Below are 22012 nucleotides of genomic sequence, written 5' to 3'. Positions count from 1 at the left end.
CTCCCATGTGCAGCCCCTGGACCGAATCCAAATTTTATAGAGCAAATCCTTTTAATAATAGGAATTTAGGCAAATGTAGAGAAGTATCCTTAATGCAAAAGGCAGAAGCAGAGTTCAGGGAAAACTATCATCATGTTCAGTGAAGTTTGGATTTGGTCAAAAGGCCACATTCAAAGATGTAGAAGGTAACATGCGGCCCTGAGGCCATAGGTTCCCCCTGCACTTTGTCTTTATAGGGTGGCCCAAAAGTCTCCCCTAAAGTTGCCATATATAGGGAAAATAGGAAATTGTAGCTAAATTATTTACAAAATATTTGCAAAACATTCTCTGCATGTTGACCACATCTTTGCAAAAATTTTGAAATGAACATTTTGTAAATAAAGGTACATTTAGCTGCATATGGCCACTTTAGGAGAGACTTTTGGGATACCTTGTATTTTGTGCTTTATAAACCTCATTTAAAGAGATTGAATTGAGGAAGGGGAAAAAGGAGGGCCAACAGAATGTGGAATAATGATAATATTTAATGTAATGGTACTTAAACATTTATTAGTATTTGAAGTTTTCTTATAAATCATGTGAACTTTATTGTCACTATATATATATATTCTAGTAAGTTACAGAATAATCTTGTAATGAGAAATATCTGATGATACAATACAGAGTATTGAATCTGTTTTTATTTAGGAGAACAAGTAGCCATGTATTCTGACCTGCCATTTAAGTCACCCATTCGAGACATTTCTTATCATCCATTTGAAAATATGGTTGCATTTTGTGCATTTGGGCAGAATGAACCGATTCTTCTGTATATTTATGATTTTCGTGGTGAGTACACACTGCTTGATAATGAAGAATATTTAGAATAACCTTCATGTTTAGACCAGGAATCATAAGCTTTGTGAAATCTATCTTTTTTTTTGTATTAACAAAGCTGTCTTGAATATACTCTAAGAGGCAAACAGATTAAATAGATTGTGTTATATATCAATGCTATAACATTTTATTTTCCTGCGTAATTAGTATGGAATTTAAATATTATACCACCTTCTTTATAAATCAACTTAAAGAAATAAAATTAATCTAAAAATTATTGAGGAATCTGTGAACTAAATTTAAAAGGTAAAGAACACTTAGGAAATTTGGATCTTCAGTATTTTCCCTGAAATATCAAGTTAATTTTTTATTCCATGTTTTTATTCTTACAAAACCATATAGTTTTGGTAAGTTATGTTTCTGAAAGTTTAACATAAAAAATAGGCCAAAAAAAAAAAAAAGAACAATCAAGTGTCAATAAAAACAAGATCTGCAATTAGAAATCCAATATCTTTTTCAAGTCTAAAATTATACAATCTTATGATTCTGAGACATAATAAGGAAATAAAAACTTTGGATACATTTTTCAAGATAAATATGGAATTCTAAGAATTATTTGATTTATGCTGTTTCTCATGTATTTCATTAATTTCTATCCTGAAATTAGGATTTTTTTGTTTAGCATTATACTAATAGTGCTATCATTCTAAAAATTATAATTCCATTTTCATATGTCAATTCTTCTTTTTTTTTTTTTTTTTGTAGAGACAGAGTCTCACTGTACCGCCCTCGGTAGAGTGCCGTGGCTTCACACAGCTCACAGCAACCTCTAACTCTTGGGCTTACGCAATTCTCTTGCCTCAGCCTCCCAGGCAGCTGGGACTACAGGCGCCTGCCACAACGCCCGGCTATTTTTTTTTGTTGCAGTTTGGCCGGGGCTGGGTTTGAACCCACCACCCTCGGTATATGGGGCCGGCGCCCTACTCACTGAGCCACAGGCGCCGCCCCATATGTCAATTCTTAAACAAAAATAAAAGTTCTCTATTTCTTAGATTTGTTTGATATTTTGTATCATTCATTGGTTTTGATAAGCTACAATGTCTTACGTATAGTTATACAGATATCATAAATGCATAAATATAAAAATGCATATATCGGTTAATATTAATGAACTATTTGGGCAAAGTATTTTAAATTCATGAAATATGAAAAATTTAGCTTATTTATAAATGCTATAACATTTAATGCTATTAAATTTCTTAATGCTTAAGATAAGTGCTAAGTTATTAGGCAATTGAGGTAAATTATAAACCTCAAGTTCTTATCTTATTATGGATTATTTATACTTTTCTAGATGAATTACATCAGAAAACAATGCATAAAATCAAGATACATCTTATTTTACTATAGAACTTTACAGAGAAGAAATAATTTCTGTAACACATATTCAGATTTATAGAGGACTATTAGTAATGGTGGAATTGTTAAGCAACATAGTGCTATTTATTATTACAAGCAAATGTTAGCAAAATTAAACACTGCTTGATTATAGGAAAAGATAAAGGGATTTCTCAGATCATCCATTGTCTGAATCCTGCTGTCCAGTTCTCTCATGTATCCTGAAACAATTCTTTCTTTATAACCCACTCTTAAGTTTCCACATAAACCAAGAGAGTTATATGTAAGTATTTTGTATTTGAAATTATTATACAGGAAATAAGCAACACAAGTTATTTCCTCAGACTCTTAAGAGGTTTCACAATAGTCTTCATTCAATTTCTAATTTGCTTTTGATACTTCTTTGAAATTTTCACTACAGATACAAATTAAAGTTTTACTCTGTCTTATTTCCTCAGGATTTTTTTTTTTTAATGGAAGATTTTATCTTTAGATTAGCCCCTGAAAGTTAGGTTTGCCAATTTGGTATTTAGGCAACAGGCCTAGAAGTCCATTTTAGAAACATAGCAGAAAGAGCAAAGTGTTTGGGGAGTACAAAAACATGGTTTTAGGCCCCAGTTTGTTACTTTAGTGACTATGGGCAAGCTTCTTGTCTTCGTGAAGTGTCTATTTTCTCATCTTGTGAAAGGTACTATGGTACTAGAAGGTACCCGTCCTACCTAAGAGAGATGTTTTTGAGGATACTATGGAACAGTGATTATGAAAGTGCTTTGTAAATTGCTAAGTACTGTATTAAACACAGAATGAATTGTGTTGTTGTCATGCTCATTACCAGTATACACATGACTTTATAAGAGTGTATGTTTTATTGTAATATGCTGATAAGCATATCTAAGTGAGTACCTTTCTGGGTCAATTTATGAGAAAATAAGTACATAAAATTAAGAACATAATATTATATTCACACTATTTTAATGAGGAGGAAGAAGTCCATGAGCATTTTAGAAATTAAAATATGCAAATAATAGCCACATGAAACTAAAATTATTCTGAGGAGTGTTTTAAGAGCACAGTTTTTTTTTTATTAAATCATAAACACATAGATCATGTATACATTAATGCATTTGTGGGGTATAATGTGCTGATTTCATATAGAATTAGGAGCGCTTACATCACACTGGTTAATATATACCTCATCTCATTTACTTAATTATTGTGTTAAGATATTTATACTCTATACTAATAGATCCGACATGTACCCTTGCATTATGCACCATAGGTGTGATCCCACCATTCACCCTCCCTCAGCTGACCTCCCCCCACCCCTCCCATCCCACCCTCTTCTTTCATCTTGGGCCATAGTCGTGATCTGTTCTTCATGTGAAAGTGTGAGTGATTGTAAATTGGTTTCATAATATAACTGAGTACACTGGATATTTTTTCTTCCATTCTTGAGATACTTTACTAAGTAGGGTATGTTCCAGCTCCATCCATGTAAATATAAAAGAGGTAAAGTCTCCATCTTTTTTTAAGGCTGCATATGCAGTTTTTGATGCATTGTTGTACCTTTACAGACAAATTAAAACTCAAAATGTTTCAACATATTTTCCCAACTCTTTGCTGCCTATTTTTAAAAAGAGGAAGCTCAGGAAGAAGTTAAGTAATATCAAGCCATCCAAGATTTAGCAGAGTTCTTATGAATGGTGTAGATCCCTAAGAAAATGAAAAGTTGATTTAGATTCTAAATATTATACTAATTAAATATAAGCCAGAATCATCGAGTCTAATAGTCTTTAAATTTTTCATTGAAAATTATAATATTTATTACTGCATGTGATAGTTTGTCTTTTATTTTCTAATACAGGAATGTTTTGCTCAAACTCTCTTGTCTGAAAATAAAGTTTATATGTGGTTTTATATAAATTTTAATGGTTTAAAATTGAAAATACACAGAACAGTTAAGTGCTTTTTAAGTAGTGTTCATCAGAGCTTCTGATAATTTTCAAGGAAAATGGAGCAAGATTTTTTTTTACATACGTTAAATAAGCTGTGGATGAGACCACAGTGGTAGCTAAATGTATCATCCATCTTTCAGTTCTAGCAAGATCTGTGAAGAGACAGCAAGCATCTTTCCCTGTTAAGCATATGTTCAAGTTGTGGTCTTTTGGGTCTTTCATTCTACTGACTTTTTGCTTTTTTTGGTAAGAAATATGATTTTTACTTTCAGAAGGCAGTTTTATTTGTCTGATGTTGAAAGGTTTTTAATCATCTAGTAATACAAAATTTAGTCACAGAATACCACAAATAATATACTTTTAGGATTCCCATAATAACACAGTACTAGTCAGAGAAAAGGATTTTACTGAATTAAATTTATGAAGCTAGACTTTAGCACTTAATGTTTGATTATTAATGAATATTTTTATGCCCAGTCTCTAGGATGCTGATCTACAGTTAATCATAATTATTGCTAATACATAGAACTTTCTATATTCCTGGTACTTTATAAAACACTTTACATATATTTAAGTTTTCACAGTAAGCATGTGGCATAGGGGTTATTATTAACCGCATTTTATAGGATCCAGGACTTAAATAAATACAGTCTGGTCTTAGCATCCAAGCTCTTATTTGCTACACTAAATTGTCTCTTCTGCAGATCTCTCAAAATACTAGCTTTTGAATGTATGACAGTCAAACCTTTTTTTCCCCTACAGTATCATTTTCTCCATGCTTGTCTTGTGGAGTGTGTGCTTTCTCTATATTTTCTATACTTTGTAGGAAGCAGAAGTGGAGCCTTGTTCATCTTTTTCTTACCAGTACGTAGCCCAAATAAGTATTTTAATTAAGATCAAATCTAATTTGGGAAGGTCACAGCATTAACTGATAGGTAATGAGCCTAATTTTTCACTAGGTGGCATTGTCTCCTCTGAGCCAATATTAACTCATGACTTCAGATGTCTTGGACAAGACAAATCTTTATTGAGCACCTATTGTGTGCCAAGTTGAACTAGGCTATGAAACTCGGGAATCAGACTCAGATTACCATGCTTTGTTTCTACCATTCACATGATTTTATTAATATAATTCACATTCATTAATGATTACCTACATTGTATTATTAATAATATTTGTTTACATGTGGCATACTTTACCAGAGTTAAGGGAAACATGTACCTTTACCTTCTTATAAAATTGTGTTAAGTAACTTGCTCATTGACTGAAAGCTTGTAGTATTTATAATGCCATACATATGTCTCACATAGTACCTAATATATCACTAATGTACAATAAATTAACATTTAATTGCCCTTAACAATTAAAAATCCCATGGAATAGCGCTTGTCCTTAAATTTTATAAAAATATTTTATGATAGTTATCATTAGTTAGTAAATTTGGAGCTAATAGCAATGGTAGTAGTAACTAGTAGGTAGTTGATAACATTTATTAAGCATTTACTATGTATTTGCCACTCTTATGAGCATTTTACATATATTATCTCATAAAATCCTTCTAAAACTCTGAGTTGGCTACCATTTTTATCCTCACTTTGCAGATAATGAAACTGAGGTACAGCGAAAATGAAGTAATTTTCCTGAAGTAATACAATTGATGGTTAAGCCACCATTTGATTCCAGGCTACGTGACTTCAGAGCTCACATTGATAATACATTGTCTGTCACAGCTACTTACTTAGACTTTGCATTTCCTGTGTTATGACAAAAGTGAAATTAAGAAGGCAGCTAAATATTACTATAGTAAAATGTGTTGTTTTCAATTTCAGTATTTAAGAGAATCCCTTAAGAAAGGAAGTTTGCTTATCTATCATTATTATTATTATTATTAAGTTGGAACAGAATTGTCAAGTATGGTAGACATTTTCCCATCAGGTGGCTATGAGACTTGAATATGCTGCACATTCTCATACAGCTTTTGAACAGTTTTATTAGTAACACTTCTAAGTTCTACTTAGCATTTATAGTATGTCAAGGGATTAGAGAATTACTGATAGGCCCTGAAACATACACAAGCTATCAGAATTGAAAGGTTCCTCTTAACTTCTTAGATCCATCCGCTGGTCTCTTAAGATGAGCTGAAGCAGGAATGAGTCAGGCCAGGTAAAATACAACTTAAAAAAACATTTTATTGTTTGATAATACAGTAGAACCTCCATAGTTGATCACTTTCCTACATTGACCACCCTTGACTTGACCTAATTTTCACAGACTGGACGTGCACCACATGTACGTATCAGTTCAGTAGGTCTAGTTCTTTATGTTGACCGGTTGTTACAGTCTCTTGGGTGGTCAACTTAAAGAGTTTATTGTGTATATACTAAAGCTAAAGATACATATATTCTATGATCTAGTATGTGATCTAGTATTCTGTGATCTATAAATGTCCTTCCAGGTTTATAACTAATATAAACACATGTATCACCAAAAGTTGTGTTAGTTATAGCATTATTTGTGTTAGCCTGAAATTGGAAAGAACTGAAATCTCCATCAAGGATTATGAATAAATAAATTGTATTTGATGACTAAAAAAAAAAAAAAAAATGTGACCTTGAACATTTACTGCAAATGGTAGAGGAAGAAGAGGATGTTGTATAACTACTTAATGGTGGGAAACTAGAAATGTAGAACTACCGTCTTACGGGAATTACTATAATTGGAAATATAATAATTTATAAATAAGGGAGTTAAGTATGTAGTAACATGACCATATGTGGTAACAGGGCTATATATAATAATAAATTTTGAACACAGGAGTTAAAAGTTGAACCAAAGGGAAATCTTATGCTGAAATAGTGTATGTGAAAGAGTATGTTGTGATTTTTTTTGTTGTTGTTGTTGCCCTCGATTGCCATGGCGTCACACATCTCACAGCAACTTCCAGCTCTTGGGCTTAAGCAATTCTCTTGCCTCAGCCTGCCAAGTAGCTGGGATTCCAGGTGCCCACCACAACACCCAGCTATTTTTTTGTTGCAGTTTTTGGCTGGGGCCAAGTTTGAACCCACCACCCTTGGCATATGGGGCCAGCTCCTCACCCACTGAGCCACAGGTGCTGCCCAGTACACATACATTTTAATAATAGCAAACCTTGTATTTGCTTCAAATGCAAAGGACAATGGATTAAAATATTTATTTCCTCCATTCTTCCTTACAAAAAGATAACAATCTTCTGACAAACCATGTTATTTTTTATAATTGTTTAAGTCAGGAACATATACAAAAGAACTGAGTTTATTATACAATCAAAAGGATTGTAAGTTATAAAAATATTTTAAGAATTTTTTTATTCTGTAACATTTAGAATCAAATTATAGCTAATAAATATAAATTTAGAAGCATTTGACTGATGTAACTTTTTTTTTTTTGAGACAGAATCTCACTTTTTCACTTTAGGCAGAGGGCTGTGGCATGATAGTTAACAGCAAACTCAAACTCTCGGGCTCCAAGGATTCTCTTGCCTCAGCCTCCCAAGTAGCTGGGACTACATGTGCCTGCCACAATGTCCAACTATTTTTAGAGATGGGCTCTCGCTTTTTGCTCAAGCCAGTCTCAAACTTGTGAGCTCAGGCAGTCTACCTGCCTCGGCCTTCAGAGTGCTAGGATTACAGTGTGCCCAGCATAGATACAACTTTTTAAGCAAATGCAGTTGCTATGTCTGTGCTGACAGCATCTTGTCCATTCTTCTGCCATACCGCTGCTTGGCACCTTGCAGTAATTTGTTCACCTCCAAAAGACTGAAACCCCAAAAGGGGCAGTGTCTTTGTATTTCCAGAGCCTGCTCTAGTGTACAGTATGCGATAACACCTCAAAAAGCGATGAAAGGATGGGAATGAGACTATTGAAATTGTGAGTTTTAAATATGTTGGATGAGGGCAGAACTAAATTTTAAACATGCAAAGTTAAATTAGCACAAAGAAGAGTAATGATGAAGTGAAGAAATATTTAATTGCAACATCGTATTTCAAACACAGCTTATATAAAAGTATTTTAGAAAGCTCTGAAATGCTAAAAGCATACAGTTTGAGGGCATAATCAGAAGTCATATATCATAAACTGTTTTACAGCACAATAATCTGTATAGCGTGACACAAATAGATTGATATGTATTTTTCAGGAGATTTGGGAGGGGTACAAGCACAAAATGTTACAGCAGCTTCTTTTTCTGGTATCTGAATAACTAGGTCTTTGTGACTATTTCTGCAGATTTTTTTTTTCCAATGGCTGCCTTTACAGAATCTTGAGGTACTAAAGATGGAGCAGGATGAATTTGACTCTTTGAATACCAATCAGACGACTTTTATAAAGAAAATTCCCTTTAGGTGATGTAACCAAGTACCCATAATTGTTTGGGCTCATTTTTGTTATCTGCTTCCATTTAGGCCATTTAGATACTTTCTGAAATGCATGTTAATATCTGGAAAAAGAAATAGGTAAATTTTTAGGTCATGCCTTTTTTTTTTTTTTTACCACTTTAAATAATTCCTTTTTAAGAAAGAAAAATGATACATCTTTAGCATTGCATAAGACTTAGAAAATACAGTTTGGAAAAAGGAATAGATGTCAGATGCTAAAATCTTACTAACCTTTGTAACTGTTGCTTTTATGGTATATATTCTGGGCCATTTCCATGTGTGCTTGCTCACTTGGGTTAAAATGAGATCGTGGTTTTCAAGTACATCATCTCAGAAAATATAGGGAGTTAGAAAATGCCATTATTAGTTAAACTCAGCTTTACTTTCCATTCATAGGAAAAAATAAATGCAGAAAGGACAGTTTTTTAAATAAAGCAAGTAAGATAAAGGTCCTAGAACACAATATGCATTTTGTTGATTCATTCATTCCTGAAACCCATCTGCTAATGTTAAACCATCCAAATTCCAATTTATTTTTCTTTACAGCTTTAAATTTTCTCTTGTTCTTTAAGCAGTTTTTGAATATCAGAGTATAAAAATAAATATTCTGGTTGTTCTTTGTCACTTCTGTTACAAAGTTCAAAATATATGACAAAAAATAGTAGTTGAACACATAAAAATCTTCAGAGAAATGGTAGTTCTTCCATTTAAGAGCAGTAATTTATATTGAAGAATGCGCATCATTGGAAGGGTAAAGTGTAAGCAAGACTTCTCCCTCTATAATACCCTCTGCTATTCACCAGAGGTCAAATTTTTGAAGTCATCTTCATTTGAGCTCTTCTTCATCTGTAATGCCTGAATGAAATAGTATATGAATATAAAAATAAAAGATCTACGATTTTTTATGTACATTATCTCAAAGTCATGATTGGTAGAGCCAAGGTTAACTTTAGAAAGTGGTGACCACCTTGGACTGTTAGCTGTAGTTGTGTTCAGGGAAGTTTAGATAACTTTTTACTTCTGGGGGAGGAGACAAGATGGCTGACTGAAGCCAGCTTTCCACAGAGGCTTCTGTCCAGAAGGAGAGTTAAAGGACAAAAATTCAGCAAGTAACCTGGTGGATTTGAACTGCACTAAGAGAGAAGGTTGAAGAACGCACATCAACCCCGCTGAGGCGAGCTGCAACCACAAGGATACAAACGAAAGGTACAAAATCCATCACCAAGCGGACGGGAGTCCCCTCCCCCATGAGAATGGCTTGGAGTGCCCCTCAAACAATCAGGCAGAGTTCAAAGGTCATCCCACTACACTCCACGGGAGAGACCCTCTAAAAACTGGACCTACCTCCCCTACTAGGGTGCCACGGCGTCATCCTGCCAGGCATAAAACTGTTATATAGTCTCTACCTCCCAGCGCTGACCTCCCAGCGCTCCTCTCCACTCACACTGAAGTCTGGAGGCCAGTCCCCCAGGAGTTCAGAGTCTTGGGTGATTTCTCGAGAGGCATGGACGGTGCTGGGACTGCAGCTGGTCGGCGCCAGCTCCAGGGCACGGGAGTGAACAGAGGACGGTCGGCGGAGAGGGGACTGCACCAGAGCGACGGTTCCCTGAGGAACAGTGCGACAGCCGTCTTTTGGCGACAATACGGCCAGGCATAAAACTGTGTAAAACTGTGTGTGTTCTCTGCCCGCAACCCTGGGCTCCCAGTGATCCCCTCCGCTGCTCCAAGGCCTGGAGGCCTGTCCGCCAGGAGTCCGGACTCTTGAGCGATTGCTCGAGGGGTGTAGACAGTGCCGGGGCTGCAGCCGGTTGGTGCAGACTCTGGAGCACGGGAGCGGAGAGAGGACGGTTGGCCAGAAGGGAGCTGCACCAGAGCAGTGGTTCCCTGAGGCATACAAGAGAAGCCCTCTTTTGCTAGCAATACGGCTCACTACTGAATATTCTGAAGCCACACCTCCTGTCTCCCTGGGCAACCAGAGACTCTGAATATAGGATTTGCCTGAGGCAACACAAACTTGCAAACCGGGAAATTCCCAGGGCGGGGCTGACCCAGAGGTCTGCTTTACTGAACCTAAGACACACCTGGCCCTCGGGATCGTCAGCCTATAGACAATACAAGAGCAAAGACAAGCTAATTTGGAACTCAATTCAGCTTCTCTTCTGCAGGGGAACCGCAAAGTTGTTCTGTTCTGTTCTGTCAGTAACATTAATCAGGGGTGAGACTGGACCTGAGTGAAAACCCTCCAACCTTCATCAAGCACCCAAGGTTGTCAGGCCTCACCTCCTCTTGCTAGAGAGAGGCAGACCATAGCGGCCTGGCAGACGTCCTTGTGATTCAGGCAGGTGCAAACTCCTGGAGTACTGGTTCCCTATAGACAATTGGGTCAGCCAACTGCAGGGCTATCAGTGACTGGGTGTGACAGCGGTGCAAGGTGGGGAAGGAGGCATCAATCTTCCCAGACTGATCTATTGGCTGGGTGGCTCCTCCTGACTCCACATAGCACTGGAGCAAGCCACACCAGAGTAGTCACCAGACCCCTATGATCCAGTTCCCAGAGACATCTTAAACTCTCTCACCCGAGACAGGTGCAGATTGAGACAATTGATTTCAACCTTTAGAACTGAGCCAATCGCCTGAGGACAAATCAGGTGGTACCCTGGGGGCACAGTGGTCGGAAGGTTTGATTTTCCTTTTCCAGTTGTTTGCCTGTGGGGGGTGGGGTAACTTAATTATTGATATTTCTCCAGAGCTGAGACTTCAATCCAGAGTATCTGTTTCACTAGGGTGTAACAGAAACCAGCTGAAAACAAGACAGAACCACTTAGACCCACCACACCAGACAGGGCCCCAGTTTCTCAGGCCACAATACTGTACAGGCCCTCGACAAAGCCCCAGGGGAAAAAAATCAAAGGGAGTAAAACAACCATGGGGCGCAATCAGCGGAAAAACTCTGGTAACATGAATAACCAGAATAGATCAACCCCCCCAAGGAAAGATATGGCAGATGTAACTGAAGATAGCATTCATAAACAACTGGCTGAGATGTCAGAAATCGAATTCAGAATTTGGATTGCAGACAAGATTAATAAAGTGGAATTAGGAATGCGAGGAGAAATTCAAAAGTTGTCTCAAGAATTTAACGATTTTAAAGACAAAACCACCAAAGACTTAGACACACTGAAACAAGAATTCGCAGCCCTCAAAGATATGAAAAATACAGTAGAATCCCTCAGCAACAGAATGGAGCAAGCAGAAGAAAGGATTTCTGACATTGAAGATAAAGCCTTTGAACTCTCACGAAATCTCAAAGACGAAGAGAAATGGAGAGCAAAAACGGATCATTCTCTCAGAGAGCTCTGGGATAATTCGAAGAAGGCTAATATCCGAATCATTGGAGTTCCTGAAACAGATGAAGTGGCCTCGCTGGGCAGAGAGGACCTTCTGCATGAAATTATGAAAGAGAATTTTCCAGACATGCCTAGAGATTCTGAAATTCAGATAGCAGACAGCTTCAGAACCCCAGCATGACTCAACCCCAATAAGACATCCCCCAGGCATATCATAATTAACTTCACTAAAGTTAATATCAAGGAGAAAATTCTCAAAGCTGCCAGGAGAAAGAAAACCATTACCTTCAAAGGAAAGAATATTAGAATGACTGCAGATCTCTCTGCTGAAACTTTTCAAGCCAGAAGAGGGTGGTCATCGACTTTTAATCTCCTAAAGCAAAATTACTTTCAACCCCAGATCTTGTATCCAGCTAAACTGAGTTTCATTTATGATGGAGAAATTAAAAACTTTAATGACATTCATATGTTGAAGAAATTTGCCATAACCAAACCAGCTCTTCAGGATATTCTCAGACCTATCCTCTATAATGACCAACCCAATCCTATACTACAAAAGTAAACTCACTCAGAAACTTCGGATCAAACTCCAATTTCCACACTGATATAAGGGTTAAAAATGTCCACTGGACTTTTGAAAAACTCGATACCCAAAATTTCACCACACTTATCAATATTCACCATTAATGTGAATGGCTTAAACTATCCTCTAAAGAGGCACAGATTAGCTGACTGGATACAAAAACTCAGGCCAGATATCTGTTGCATACAAGAGTCACATCTTAACTTAAAAGACAAATACAGACTTAGGGTTAAAGGATGGTCATCCATATTTCAGGCAAATGTTAATCAGAAAAAAGCAGGTGTTGCAATTTATTTACAGATACAATAGGCTTTAAACCAACAAAAGTAAGGAAGGACAAGAATGGTCACTTCATATTTGTTAAGGGTAATACTCAATATGATGAGATTTCAATTATTAATATCTATGGACCCGACCAGAATGCACCTCAATTTATGAGTTGCTCAGACATGAGCAACTTGATTTCCTCCAGTTCCATAATAGTCAGAGATTTCAACACTCCTTTGGCAGTGTTGGATCAATCCTCCAACAAGAAGCTGAGCAAAGAAATTTTAGATTTAAACCTAACCATCCAACATTTGGATTCAGCAGACATCTACAGAACATTCCATCCCAACCAAACTGAATACACATACTTCTCATCAGCCCACGGAACATACTCCAAAATCAATCACATCTTAGGTCACAAGTCTAGCCTCAGTAAATTTAAAGGAATAGAAATTATTCCATGCATCTTCTCGGACCACCATGGAATAAAACTTGAGCTGAGTAACAACAGGAATCTGCATACTCATACAAGAACATAGAAGTTAAATAACCTTATGCTGAATGATAGCTGGGTCAGAGATCAGATTAAGAAAGAAATTGCCAAATTTTTGGAATGAAACGACAATGAAGACACGAACTATCAGAACCTCTGGGATACTGCAAAGGCAGTTCTAAGAGGGAAATTTATAGCACTACAAGCCTTCCTCAAGAGAACGGAAAGAGAGAAAGTTAACAACTGAATGGGGCATCTCAAGCAACTGGAAAAGGAAGAACATTCCAACCCCAAACCCAGTAGAAAAAAAGAAATAACCAAAATTAGAGCAGAATTAAATGAAATTGAAAACAACAGAATAATACAACAGATCAATAAAGCAAAAAGCTGGTTTTTGAAAAGGTCAATTTGGCCAACCTAATCAGGAAAAAAAGAGTAAAGTCTCTAATCTCATCAATCACAAACAACAAAGATGAAATAACAACAGACTCCTCAGAAATCAAAAAAATCCTTACTGAATATTACAAGAAACTTTATTCTCAGAAATATGAAAATCTGAAGGAAATTGATGCTTGGAAGCACATCAGCTTAGCCAGAATCTAATGGCCAAGATTAGATTCTGGCTAAGCTAATAGATTCTGGCTAAGTCTGTACCAAGTCTGTACCAAGACTTAGCCAGAATCAAGTGGAAATATTGAACAGGCCCATATCAAGTACTGAAATAGCATCAACCATACAAAACCTCCCTAAAAAGAAAAGCCCGGGACCAGATGGTTTCACGTCAGAATTCTACCAAAACTTTAAAGAAGAATTAGTACCTATATTACTCAACCTGTTCCAAAAGATAGAAAAAGAATGAACACTATCCAACACGTCCTATGAAACAAACATCACCTTGATCCCAAACCAGGAAAAGACCCAACAAGAAAAGAAAATTATAGACTGATATCTCTAATGAATATAGATGCAAAAATATTTAACAAGATCCTAACAAACATAATCCAGCAACACATCAAACAAATTATACATGATGACCAAGTCGGTTTTTCCCAGGGTCTCAAGGCTGGTTCAATATACGTAAATCTATAAATGTAATCCAGCACATAAAAAAATTAAAAAACAAAGACCCTATGATTCTCTTAATCGATGCAGGAAAAGCTTTTGATAATATCCAGCATCCCTTCATATTCAGAACACTTAAGAAAATTGGTATAGAAGGGACATTTCTTAAACTGATAGAGACCAACTACAGCAAACCCACAGCCAATATCATATTGAATGTAGTTAATTGAAATCATTTCCACTCAGATCAGGAACTAGACAAGGCTGCCCATTGTCTCCACTGCTCTTTAACATTGTAATGGAAATTTTGGCCACCACAATTAGGGAAGAAAAGGCGATCAAGGGTATCCACATAGGGTCAGAAGAGATCAAACTTTCGCTCTTCGCAGATGATATGAGTGTATATCTGGAAAACACTAGGGACTCTACTACAAAACTCTTAGAAGTGACCAAGGAATACAGCAACGTCTCAGGTTACAAAATCAACATTCATAAATTGGTAGCCTTTATATATACCAACAATAGTCAAGCTGAAAAAACAGTTAAGGACTCTATTTCGTTCACAGTAGTGCCAAAGAAGATGAAATATTTGGGAGTTCATCTAACAAAGGACTTCAAAGATCTCTATAAAGAGAACTATGAAACTCTAAGAAAAGAAAAAGCCGAATATGTTAACAAATGGAAAAACATACCATGCTCATGGCTGGGAAGAATCAACATTGTTAAAATGTCCAGACTACCCAAAGCAATATATAATTTCAACGCAATCCCCATTAAAGCTCCACTGTCATACTTTAAAGATCTTGAAAAAACAATACTTTTTTTTATATGGAATCAGAAAAAAAACCTCGAATAGCCAAGACATTACTGAGAAATAAAAACAAAGCAGGAGGAATCACATTGCCAGACCTCAGACTATACTACAAATTGATAGTGATCAAAACAGCATGGTACTGGCACAAAAACAGAGAAGTAGATGTCTGGAACAGAATAGAGAACCAAGAGATGAATCCAGCTAGTTACCGTTATTTAATCTTTGACAAGCCAATTAAAAACATTCAGTGGGGAAAAGATTCCCTATTTAACAAATGGTGCTGGGTGAATTGGGTGGCGACCTGTGGAAGACTGAAACTGGACCCGCACCTTTCACCAGTAACAAAGATAGACTCTCACTGGATTAAAGATTTAAACTTAAGACATGAAACTATAAAAATACTAGAGGAGAGTGCAGGGAAAACCCTTGAATAAATAGGTCTGGGTGAGTATTTTATGAGGAGGACCCCCCCAGGCAATTGAAGCAGCTTCGAAAATACACTACTGGGACTTGATCAAACTAAAAAGCTTCTGCACAGCCAAGAACACAGTAAGTAAAGCAAGCAAACGGCCCTCAGAATGGGAGAAGATATTTGCAGGTTATGTCTTCCACAAAGGTTTAATAACCAGAATCCACAGAGAACTCAAACGGATTAGCAAGAAAAGAACAAGGGATTCCATCGCAGGCTCGGCAAGGGATTTTAAGAGAAACTTCTCTGAAGAAGACAGGCACATGGCCTTCAGACATATGAAAAAATGCTCATTATCCTTAATCATCAGAGAAATGCAAATCAAAACTACTTTGATATATCATCTTACTCCAGTGAGACTAGCCTATATCACAAAATCCCAAGACCAGAGATGTTGGTGTGGATGTGGAGAAGAGGGAACACTTTTGCACTGCTGGTGGGAATACAAATCAATACATTCCTTTTGGAAAGAGATATGGAGAACACTTAGAGATCTAAAAATAGAACTGCCATTCAATCCTGTAATCCCTTTACTGGGCATATACCTAGAAGACCAAAAATCACATGATAACAAAGATATTTGTACCAGAATGTTTATTGCAGCCCAATTCATAATTGCTAAGTCACGGAAAAAGCCCAAGTTCCCATCGATGCACGAATGGATTAATAAATTGTGGTATATGTACACCATGGAATATTATGCAGCCTTAAAGAAAGATGGAGACTTTACCTCTTTCATGTTTACAGGGATGGAGCTGGCACATATTCTTCTTAGTAAAGTATCTTAAGAATGGAAGAAAAAGCCGGGCACGGTGGCTCACACCTGTAATCCCAGCACTGTGGGAGGCTGAGGACAGAGAATCGCTTGAGCTCAGGAGTTTGAGACTCGCCTGCGTGACACTGAGACCCTGACTCATGAAAAAAATGGAAATACCCAGCTGGGCGCCGTGGCGAGTCCCTGTAATCCCAGCGGCTTCCAGAGGCTGAGGCAGCGGATTGCCCGCAGCCCTAGTCTGAGGTTGTGGTGAGCTACCACGCCCACTGCACTCTGCTCAGGGTCATAGAGTGGGACCCTGTCTCAAAAAAAAAAAAAATTAAAGAAATAAAAAATAAACAACGAAATAAAATTAAAAAGCCAAAAAATAAAAAAAAAAAAGAATGGAAGGAAAAGTACCCAATGTACTCAGCCCTATTATGAAACGAATTTAGGGTTTTCACATGAAAGCTATAATCCAGTTAGAACCTAAGAATAGGGGGAAGGGGAAAAGTGAGGGGAGGGAGGGGGGCGGTGGGTAGAGGGAAGGGGATTGGTGGGATTACACCAGCGGTGCATCTTACAAGTGCATATGTGAAACTTGGTAAATGTAGAATGTAAGTGTCTTGGCACAGTAACTGAGAGAATGCCAGGAAGTCTATGTTAAGCAGTGTGATGAAAGTGTGTCAAACGGTCTGTAAAGCTAATAAATGATGCCCCATGATCATATCAATGTACACAGCTATGATTTAATAAAAAAAAAAGAAAAAAATTTTAGAAAGTGATTACCCCTTTGTGTGCTCACTACATTATTTATAAAATATTTTTCTAATTAATAATTATTCTGTGCGTAATTTTAGTGGCCTCATTTCTTTTCATTAAATGAATACAACATAGTTTATTTAATGAATTGTTGTACAATTATATATGTATCTCAACATTTAAAACAATACTTCAGTCCACACCTAGATAACCTTATTTAATTTGTTTCTTTGGAAAATAATATCTTCTAATCTGCTTTGTTTTCTATACTAATTCCTCCTTTAGATTCTAGTTAGGTTAAATATTTTTTATTGGTCACATAGTTCTTTTGTGAATTTTCTGTAATGGTTCTTTACCCATATTTCTGTTCAATTATCTATTTTTAATGAAGAATTTTTTAATATTAAGAATAGTTACCCTTTTGTTATAATCTTGTCACTTGCATTTTTGAATAGCTTTATTAAGACATATTTGACATACAATAAAGTGGACCTATTTATTTATTTTTTAATTGTTGGGGATTCATTGAGGGTACAATAAGCGAGGTTACACTGATTGCAATTGTTAGTTAAAGTCCCTCTTGCAATCATGTCTTCCCCCATAAAGTGTGGTACACACCAAGGCACCACCCTACTCCCTCCATCCCTCTTTCTGCTTTTCCTCCCACCCCATAACCTTTTTTTTTCCCACCCCATAACCTTAATTGTCATTAATTGTCCTCATATCAAAATTGAGTATATAGGGTTCATGCTTCTCCATTCTTGTGATGCTTTGCTAAGAATAATGTCTTCCTCTTCCATCCAGGTTAATACGAAGGATGTAAAATCTCCATTATTTTTAATGGCTGAATAGTATTCCATGGTATACATATACCACAGCTTGTGGTATATGGGTTGGTGGGCATTTAGGCTGTTTCCACATTTTGGCGATTGTAAATTGAGCTGCAATAAACAGTCTAGTACAAGTGTCCTTATGATAAAAGGATTTCTTTCCTTCTGGGTAGATGCCCAGTAATGGGATTGCAGGATCAAATGGGAGGTCTAGCTTGAGTGCTTTGAGGTTTCTCCATACTTCCTTCCAGAAAGGTTGTACTAGTTTGCAGTCCCACCAGCAATGTAAAAGTGTTCCCTTCTCTCCACATCCACGCCAGCATCTGCAGTTTTGAGATTTTGTGATGTGGGCCATTCTCACTGGGGTTAGATGGTATCTCAGGGTTGTTTTGATTTCATTTCTCTAATGTATAGAGATGATGAGCATTTTTTCATATGTTTGTTAGCCATTCGTCCATCTTTAGAGAAGGTTCTATTCATGTCTCTTGCCCATTGATATAAGGGATTGTTTGGCTCTTTTCATGTGGATTAATTTGAGTTCTCTATAGATCCTAGTTATCAAGCTTTTGTCTGATTGAAAATATGCAAATATCCTTTCCCATTGTGTAGGTTGTCTCTTTGCTTTGGTTGTTGTCTCCTTAGCTGTACAGAAGCTTTTCAGTTTAATGAAGTCCCATTTGTTTATTTTTGTTGTTGTTGCAATTGTCATGGCAGTCTTCTTCATGAAGTCTTTCCCCAGGCCAATATCTTCCAGTGTTTTTCCTATGCTTTCTTTGAGGATTTTTATTGTTTCTTGCCTTAAATTTAAGTCCTTTATCCATCTTGAATCAATTTTTGTGAGTGGGGAAAGGTGTGGGTCCAGTTTCAGTCTTTTACGTGTAGACCTCCAGTTCTCCCAACACCATTTATTGAATAGGGAGTCTTTTCCCTAAGGTATGTTCTTGTTTGCTTTATCAAAGATTAGGTGATTGTAAGATGTTAGTTTCATTTCTTGGTTTTCAATTCGATTCCAAGTGTCTATGTCTCTATTTTTGTGCCAGTACCATGCTGTCTTGACCACTATGGCTTTAGACTAAAATCTGGTATGCTGATGACCCCAGTTTTATTTTTATTACTAAGAACTGCCTTAGCTATACGGGTTTTTTTCTGGTTCCATACAAAAGGCAGAATCATTTTTTCCAAATCTTGAAAGTACGATGTTGGTATTTTGATAGGAATGGCATTGAATAGGTAGATTACTTAGGGAAGTATAGACATTTTAACAATGTTGGTTCTTCCCATCCATGAGCATGGTGTGTTCTTCCATTTGTTAATATCCTCTGCTATTTCCTTTCTGAGGATTTCATAATTTTCTTTATAGAGGTCCTTCACCTCCTTCGTTAGGTATATTCCTAGGTATTTCATTTTCTTTGAAACTATGGTGAAGGGAGTTGTGTCCTTAATTAGCTTCTCATCTTGTCTGTTATTGGCGTATACAAAGGCTACTGACTTGGGGACATTGATTTTATATCCTGAAACATTACTGTATTTTTTGATGACTTCTAGGAGTCTTGTGGTTGAGTCTCTGGGATTCTCTGAGTATAAGATCATGTCGTCAGCAAAGAGGGAGAGTTTGACCTCCTCTGCTCCCATTTGGATTCCCTTTATTTCCTTGTCTTGCCTAATTGCATTGGCTAGAACTTCCAGCACTACGTTGAATAGTAAAGGTGACAGAGGACAACCTTGTCTGGTTCCAGTTCTAAGAGGAAAAGCTTTGAGTTTTACTCCATGCAGTAAAATATTGGCTGTGGGTTTGTCATAGATAGCTTCAATCAGTTTTAGAAATGTGCCACCTATGCCTATACTCTTCAGTGTTCTAATTAGAAAAGGATGCTGGATTTTATCAAATGCTTTTTCTGCATCTATTGAGAGGATCATGTGATCTTTATTTTTGCCTCTGTTAATATGGTGGATAACGTTTATGGACTTGCGTATGTTAAACCAGCCTTGCATCCCTGGGATGAAGCCTACTTGATCATGATGCATGACTTTTTTGATGATAAGCTGTAATCTATTGGCTAGGATTTTGTTGAGAATTTTTGCATCTATATTCATGAGTGAGATTGGTGTGAAATTCTCCTTTTTGGTTTTGTCTTTTCCTGGTTTTGTTATCAAGGTGATATTTGCTTCATAGAATGTGTTGGGGAAGATTCCTTCTTCCTCAATTTTTTGGAATAATTTCTGCAGTACAGGAATAAGCTCTTCCTTGAAGGTTTGATAGAATTCTGGTGTGAAGCCATCTGTACCAGGGCATTTTTTGGTTGGAAGCTTTTTTATTGTTTCTTTAATCTCACTGCTTGAAATCGGTCTGTTCAGGAGCTCTATTTTTCCTGGCTACGTCTAGAGAGAGGATGTGATTCCATATATTGATCCATTTCCTTCATATTGTCAAATTTCTGGGCATAGAGTTTCTGGTATTCAGAGATGATCTCTTGTATCTCTGTGGGATCAGTTGTTATTTCCACTTTATCATTTCTGATTGAGGTTACTAGAGATTTTCCTTTTCTGTTTCTCATTAGTCTGGCCAGTGGTTTATCTATTTTATTAATTTTTTTCAAAAAAGCACCTGCTGTTTCATTAATTCTCTGAATGATTTATTTTCAATTTCATTGATCTCTGATTTGATTTTGGATATTTCTTTTCTTCTACTGAGTTTAGAATTGGATTGTTTTTCTTTTTCCAATTCTATAGGATGGCTTGTGAGTTTGTTGATGCGCTTTCTTTCTGTTTTTCGAATGTAGGCCTCTAAAGTGATACATTTTCCTCTCCAAACTGCTTTTGCAGTATCCCACAGGTTTTGGTAGCTTGTGTCTTCGTTGTTGTTATGGTCAAGGAAGTTAATGATTTCCTGTTTTATTTCTTCCTGCATCCATCTGTTATTCAAGAGAAGATTGTTTAATTTCCATGCCTTGGTGTGGGGTCAAGCGTTTTTGTTAGAGTTGAGTTCTACCTTTAGTGCCTTATGGTCTGAGAAGATAAAAGGTAAAAATTCGATTCTTTTTATTCTGTTGGTATTTGTTTTGTGTCCTAGGATATGATCAATTATGGAGAATGTTCCATGGCGTGATGAGAAGAATGTGTATTCTTTATCTTTGGGATGGAGTGTTCTATATGCGTCTATCAAGCACAATTGTTCTAGGGTCTCATTTAAATCTCTTATATCTTTGCTTAATTTCTGTTTAGAGGATCTGTGCAGCTCTCAAAGAGGAGTGTTAAAGTCCCCTGTTATTATGGTATTATTGGATATCATATTGCTCAGACTGAGTAAGGTCTGTTTCAAGAATCTGGGAGCATTTAAATTGGGTGCATAAATATTTAGAATTGAAATGTCGTCTTGTTGTATTTTTCCCTTGACCAATGTAATGTGACCATCTTTTTCTCTTTTGAGTTTAGTTGCTTTAAATCCACATGTATCTGAAAATAAGATTGCAACTCCTCTTTTCTTCTGAATTCCATTTGCCTAGAAAATTGTCTTCCAACCCTTGACTCGGAGTTTTCATTTATCTTTTGAAGCCAGGTGTGTTTCTTGCAGACAGCAAATGGATGGCTTGTGTTTTTTAATCCAGTCAGCCGATCTATGTCTCTTCAGTGGGGAATTCAAGCCATTGACATTTATTGAGATAATTGATAAGTGTGGTAGTATTCTATTCGTCTTATTTTGTGAGAGTCCATTGCTTAGTTTTATCTTTTGCATCAGTGTGGAGGTTAGGTTCTGTCCTTTAATTTCTGAGTTCTTACTTTGCTGCTGATCCATTGTGATGGTCAGTGTGTAGAACAGGTTGAGGTATTTCCTGTAGAGCTGGTCTTGCTGTGGCGAATTTCCTCAATGTTTGTATATCCGTAAATGATTTGATTTCTCCGTCAGTTTTTAAGCTTAGCTTAGCAGGGTACAGAATTCTAGGCTGGAAATTGTTCTGTTTAAGTAGATTAAAGGTAGATGACCATTGGAAAGTTTCATTAGAGAAGTCTGCGGTCACTCTGATGGATTTGCCCCTGTAGTTCAACTGGCA

At 36.7% G+C, this 22012-nt stretch overlaps 1 protein-coding gene across 8 annotated transcripts in view; it reads left to right on the top strand.

Moving 5' to 3' along the window:
• AHI1 (Abelson helper integration site 1) overlaps positions 1 to 22012 on the top strand; it is a 233237-nt gene that overhangs the window by 79989 nt on the left and 131236 nt on the right. For all 8 annotated transcript variants that reach the window (XR_008380181.1, XR_008380180.1, XM_053591642.1 and 5 more), the window contains one exon: positions 688 to 828. Coding sequence is in view for 6 of the 8 variants with exons in the window: in XM_053591642.1 (XP_053447617.1) it covers positions 688 to 828 (141 nt within the window). In the remaining 2 variants the exon portion in view is untranslated. The remainder of the gene's footprint in view (positions 1 to 687; positions 829 to 22012) is intronic.

The sequence above is a fragment of the Nycticebus coucang genome, chromosome 5 (genome assembly GCF_027406575.1).
Source record: "Nycticebus coucang isolate mNycCou1 chromosome 5, mNycCou1.pri, whole genome shotgun sequence".
NCBI classification, from domain to species: Eukaryota; Metazoa; Chordata; class Mammalia; order Primates; family Lorisidae; genus Nycticebus; species Nycticebus coucang.
Note: the sequence above shows the minus strand (reverse complement) of the source record. Positions and strands in the feature narration are given on the sequence as shown.